The sequence below is a fragment of the Gastrolobium bilobum genome, unplaced genomic scaffold (genome assembly GCF_033153095.1).
Source record: "Gastrolobium bilobum isolate Gb01-03AN ecotype WA unplaced genomic scaffold, APGP_CSIRO_Gbil_v1 utg354, whole genome shotgun sequence".
Classification (NCBI taxonomy): domain Eukaryota; kingdom Viridiplantae; phylum Streptophyta; class Magnoliopsida; order Fabales; family Fabaceae; genus Gastrolobium; species Gastrolobium bilobum.
The window spans coordinates 330737-337032 of NW_026897778.1; the positions used below are offsets into that span (position 1 = coordinate 330737).

The 6296-nt window shown below is 33.8% G+C and overlaps 1 protein-coding gene across 1 annotated transcript; it reads right to left on the reverse strand.

The window, feature by feature from the left end:
• Nucleotides 1–4869: 4869 nt before the first annotated feature.
• LOC133310246 (uncharacterized) lies at nucleotides 4870–5644 on the reverse strand. The gene is made up of 3 exons (XM_061511141.1): nucleotides 5234–5644; nucleotides 5087–5120; nucleotides 4870–4886 (listed from the first exon to the last, which is right to left on the reverse strand). The coding sequence occupies exons 1-3, from the start codon at nucleotides 5642–5644 to the stop codon at nucleotides 4870–4872; spliced, it is 462 nt and encodes a 153-aa protein (XP_061367125.1).
• Between the last annotated feature and the right edge of the window lie 652 nt (nucleotides 5645–6296).

The window sequence follows — 6296 nt, forward strand, 5'->3', positions numbered from 1 at the left end:
ATAATACTTCTCTCATGAGAAGTTTTTTTTCCTACACTAACAAAAAATGTGGAGCCCACAAGTTAAAAAAATAAAAAATAAAAAAAATTACAGGCACATCTTTTTATATTTCAGTGACATGAGATAGTTATCTCCTACCGTTAGAAAAAACCATTTCCCAATCTTTAATTGCCCAAATTCCCATGGAGTGATCATGCATCATGCCTAAATGTGACGTGAACGTGAGATTAAAAGCAGGTAACTCTCAAATGTGACACACAAATGTGACATTCCTCATTTTTGCCTACTAAGGGAATTTGTTAGAGAAAGGGTCGAAAATCAAGATGAAGAAATAAAGATTGATAACATCAAAGAAAGAAATCATGTTGAATTGCCCCAAAACAGTACACTTCCACCCAATAGAATTCTGAAAACCATTAAATCCACAATACGAGCACATTTTCGATATAGGTACTCCCTTTCCTGAAATAGAAAAGAAGAGATATATGAAAAGAAATAATGATAAAGGTAAGGATAATATAAATATATATATATTTTTTTATATTTGATAAAAAGATGTACGAGTGTTCCTTATATTTGATGTATCAAAAATATTTTCCCACAATACATAAAGCAAGCCCTAAATACAAATGTAACAAACCCCTATGCATCAAATCACACACAACCCCAACACAGCTCAAATCAGGAAATCAAACCCATGCAAACAACAATAAACATCATTTTTAATCCTTGCAACCTAAAAAAAAAACATCAATTCCCTCGTAAAAAATAAGAATCAATATACAAATCCTATTTCTCGGCAACTCGACTACAACTGAATCACCAAGCCTCTGCCATTTGGTCAACACCCAATATCATAGAGGAGTAGAATCTTCATCATTCCCATTCAACCCAAACACCTAGAGCAACACCTGCTGTGAGCCACTGCAACCAGAAGATCCACTATAGTTAGAGTTGCAAGATATACACATTGACTTGATGCATTTCGTCAGTGATAGCCACTGCCCATTGCACCATACACATTGACTTGATGCATCCAATTTAGATCCTGAGGAAGCATTCGATGTTACAGACCCTCTCCATCTTCCTCTCCACCCTATCTTAAATCTCAAAAATGTTGATTTTATGTTCCTTTTGTTCATGTAGCATTTCCACCCTCTCCATGTTCTTTTCCAAAATTTCAGTCTTTTGCGTCCAAAATCCACAAAGGAGGTTAACCTCTATCTGATTCAACGGAGAATTTAATAGTTCCAACGTGAAACAAAGGTTAGAGGGGGTTAAGCAATGAAAAAAATTTAAGTAGTGTTAAATGATACAAATGTGTATTTCTATAAAATTTAAAAACGAGTTCTTTGATGGTTGGCTTGTTGAATAAATAAACTTAATTTAGTTTTTGGTTCATTGGGCTTAGTATACATTTAGCCCAACATCTAGAATTATACTTTAGGAGTTAGTTTAACCCAAGATTTAGAAATTTCTATTCTAGTCAATTCCATGAAAGTTCTAGAGGGTAGTTGCACATACCATTATTAACAAGGGTAGTTGCACCTACCACAATTAATATTTGTGCTAGGCTAATATAGAAAACTCTAGAATTATTTGGAGCCATTGTTTTGTGGAGGTGCTACTAGTATAAATAGGGGTCATCTCCATCATTTTGTATCAAGCCAAAAGCCAAAAAAAGGGTTGTGTAGCAATAAAAGTGTTCTCTTCCTCCATATCTTTCTATAACCTTTACTTTTCTCAAAAATCCTCCTCCCAACAAAGTGGTACCAAAGCCAAGTTCGATCAAAGAGGTGAATTAGAGCCCTCGATCTGGGAGCTATGGTGAAGAGAAGTGCTAAAGCACTGTGAAAGGAAAAGAAGAGTTTCAAAGCCAAGTTCTGGGAGTCGTGGTATCATTCGAGAAAAAATGGAGATTCCAAAATTTTATGAAAATGAAGGAGATGATGAAGCCTCAAGATGGTTAATTCTCTTGAAAGAATATTTTCAGGCAGAGAAAATCGATGAAGATGCAAAGTTGATGGAAGCTGTGAGAAGACTAAGAGGAAGCGCGTTTAGTTGGTATCAAGAATGGTATCAAGGATGGATATGGTCCAATCTTGATGCAAGCTGGAAGGACTTTGAGAAGGCGTTTAAAGCAAAATATCTACTTGAAGTTTGTTTTGTTGATGATGACACATAATCAAGTAGCCTAGAATCAGAACTCGATATCCAAAATAAATTGCAGTCAAAGATATCAGAGACTGTGAAAGAGGAAGAAGAACAACAAGAAGCTGAAGCTGATAATATTGATGATATGGAAGAAGATACAGAAACTGTTGAGGGGATAAATAAATCTGCTTCGACGAAAGAAAATGAAGAAAAAAGAGGAGGAGAATGTGACAGCAAGCGTAGTGGTGATCCTAACGAAGTCGATGATGATGATGAGGAACGTGAGAAAGAAGAGGATTTGGGAACAGAGTACCTTGTTTGCTATTTAGGCACTGCTGAGGAAGAGGAAACAGCTAGTGATTTTGAACATAAAATGAAGTCAAGGAGCAGTAGCAACAAGTCAGGGGGAGTACCAACAAAGAAGACAACAAAGGAGAAATAATTCTAGTAAAAGAAAAACAAACTCTCATTGATGTGCCAGAAAAGCAAAAAAAAAAAGAAGATATTATGGATAATGAGCAAAGTGAAAAACCAAAGATTACTTGATCAAATTTAGCAGAGATCATGCATGTATCAGAGACGCCACAAACACCGATAAAGATTTTTTTATCTTCCACCATTCTCGAAGCCACCAGACAAATATGTTTCACAAAACATGTTTTATGCAAAGTCAAATTTGAGGGGAAGTGTTAGAAATCAAGTCTAAGGGGGTGTTGAATAAATAAACTTGATTTAGTTTTTGGTCCATTGGGCTTAGTATACATTTAGTCCAACATTTAGAATTATACTTTAGGAGTTAGTTTAGCCCAAGATCTAGAAATTTCTATTCCAGTCAATTCCATGAAAGTTCTAGAGGGTAGTTGCACTTACTATTATTAATAACGGTAGTTGCACCTACTATAATTAATATTTGTACTAGGCTAGTATAGAAAACTCTAGAATTATTTGGAGCCATTGTTTTGTGGAGGTGCCACTAGTATAAATAGGGGTCATCTCCATCATTTTGTATCAAGCCAAAAAGTCAAAAAAAAAGAAAAAAAGGTTGTGTAGCAATAAAAGTATTCTCTTCCATCATATCTTTCTATAACCTTTACTTTTCTCAAAAATCCTCCTCCTCAGTTAATAATGATTTTGTATCAAATATATCTATTTTTTCTTCAAATTCTGGATAATTACTATTAAAAAAACAATTATTATGATTAGGAATATAAAGAAATATACCCTGAATCTTATTTATCAAAATGTGATTTTTTGTGTAAGTTTCATTTGACATGGCTTGGCCTGTTCCTATATTTTTGAGTTGCACCACGCTGAAAGTTCCAAATGTTGATGAGTAACATTGCAATTCATTATTATAACAAGGAAAGAGTTAATATAAATGTTACTTACATTTGATATAACTTTTTTGTAGTAATTTATCGTAAACAAGTGCTAGAATGTCTGAATTGTGCCTTCTTCCTGAATGCAGTTTGGTAAGACACGGTGGTGGAACTCACCGCTCATATCATGAAATTATTGGCATCAATGAATGCATATGTCAGCCAACATTTTGCTTGTAAACCTTGACATTTCTTAATACAACACTTTGGTTGTAAAAGTTGAAATTCAATTTTATTACGCAAGTTTTATGTTGAATGTATTTTTTTTTTTCCTTTATTTAAAGTTATACCAGTGTTTATTATTCTTGAGAATTTGAATTTTATTAGGGATGATACTAATTGAATATCTTTTCCAGAAAAAGAACTAACGTTGAACTTGGAATTGAATTTCAAAGGAGTCCTTCACAAAAAATTAGCCACCCTACTAGTTCCTCTATTTTGTAACCTGTATGCGGAAAATTTTAGTTCTGTTGTAGTAATAAAAATGTGGTACTAATGTTATTCATTTTTATTTTGTCAAGTATAATTAAATTTTGCAGTTTTTAAAAATGTACAAAAATGAACTCTGTGTCTGTGTCAATATATTTATAATCATGACATTATCAATAATTTCTCATGTGCTCGCTTGCTCATATGAAAAATCCTTAAAAACTGCATTTGAATTTTTCCCCCTCTTAAATTAGATTTCACATTCAAGATTCTAAAATATTTGAGTTCTTTGTTGCATAAAATGTTAAAATTATTACAACTTCTTTTGGTCCATTTAAAATATAACAATTTGATACTTGTTATTCGTATTTCTATAGGTAAACCCGAAGTTGGTATCTTATACTAGAAACCTTGTATAGTTGTGTTAAAATACTATCATCAAATTTCTTACTCTATGTTTGTGGGAACCAGTGTTGCGAACTGAACGGAGATATCTGACGTTAAAAGCTGATTGTTTGTTGGGAATCCTTGAGTTTTCTGCTTCCCTTCCACTGCATATATTTTGTACAAGGCAGTGTCTATTTTTTTTTTTTCAAACACTACAAGCTTCAACTATCTTGGCTTGCTCTTCTGAGTAAATTATTCAGACTTTCTCTTCACATAACTTACTCTCCTAAGTAAGTCATTTCTCTTTATGTTTAATATCCCCTTCCTTAGAAATAAAATGTAAATTAAGCAGAAAAGAAACTCGCTTAGATAATATCAAAGCCAAGAGTATATTGGGGAACTTGCTTAGAAGCATAAGGAAAAGCTACTTGATAACCAACAAGCACAAAATAACTAGTCACTATATATCAATCAAAGGCCACAACTACAGGATGTACTCCACAAAGAAATACTCATTGACTCATGGAATTTCTTCAACTGCAAATTTTTGTACAAAGATCAAAATGCTTAAAGTACTGTCTTTCCTACTACAAAGGTGGGGAACATAACTTAGGTTAAATTTAAATGGTCGAAAATTAAGGGAGTCAGCACAAATTCTAACAATTAATGCCTTTAGATATTAGTAGAATACCATCCCTACTTGAGAAATGAATGCTTCTTTTATGGAGTTCACTTACCTCTGCAATGTACTCCTTCTTCATAACACAGTTCCTGTGATATATAAGAAGGGAACTATATTAAGACTGGATGTGAAAATTTAATAAACAGATTTGCTACTAAGTAAGTGAAATGAAATGAAAAAGATGGACATCTTAATCAATTACCATATTGTCTTTGCTAGCAGTCATGTCTTCTTGTCCAAAAGTTGGTCCTTTTTCATCAGCAACTCTCTGAAGAAACCCATCACGCTTATTCTTATCTTTCTTAGATGCACCCTTCCTGAGGCCTAATCGCTCCTTCCACCGGCTTGAACTCTTTGGTAATCTTGGTAATGCGTCCTCATAGTCATCATTGACAAGAAGCTCATCCCTTAAAGTCATCTTCTTATTGGAACAGTCACTCTTCAGAGGCAACAGCATGCCTTGGAAAAAGGCTTCATCTGCTGATATCATGGAATAGTTCTTGACAGAGAATTCGAAATCCGAAGAGACAGGAGCTTCTCTGTATATATTTTCACGCTTGGTTGTTTGTTGGGCAACCACAAAATCATTGGAGAAGGAGATTCTTGGGTCCATGGTTCAAGCTCATGCAATGCACTATAGATCTTGCTGCTTATAGTTGAGAGTAGTGGGAATTCATGTGACAAAACTTAATATCTTTTGTTCGTTCACTTTGAAGGTTTAATTTCCACATGTAGATGTTTGCCCTTATATAATGATGGGGATTCTGCTATGTGTGTGTATATAGTGGACATAACATGTTACTTAGATTTGTCATTTTATGCTAGGAATGTGGGTCTTTAACTTTTTTTTTTTAGTCTTTACATATGAGTACTCACTTTGTTTGCTAAAGGATATATAATTATTGATCAATATTGAAGCAAAATGTTTGCCCTTATCTTATTTCAGACAGAACTGATGCTTGACAAAAGGGGTAACGACATTATTTGCCGAAGCTTTTGACTATTGTGACCAGATGAGATCCCTGATTTAATTAATAACTGCAAACCTAAAGCTTGCCTTTATTAGTTTAAGTACCCTTGACAGGGGAATGGATGAGTACTTACGCTCTTACTGATCAAGCTTATGAGTTATGAGTCCCCTAAAACAAGCGCTATATATGCAATGCAAAGCATATCCTGTGTTTATTGGAAAGTTAAAAATTTCCTTAGAAATTGTCATTGACAATTATATTTACACATGCTTTAGTATGACTCATATTTTGTAT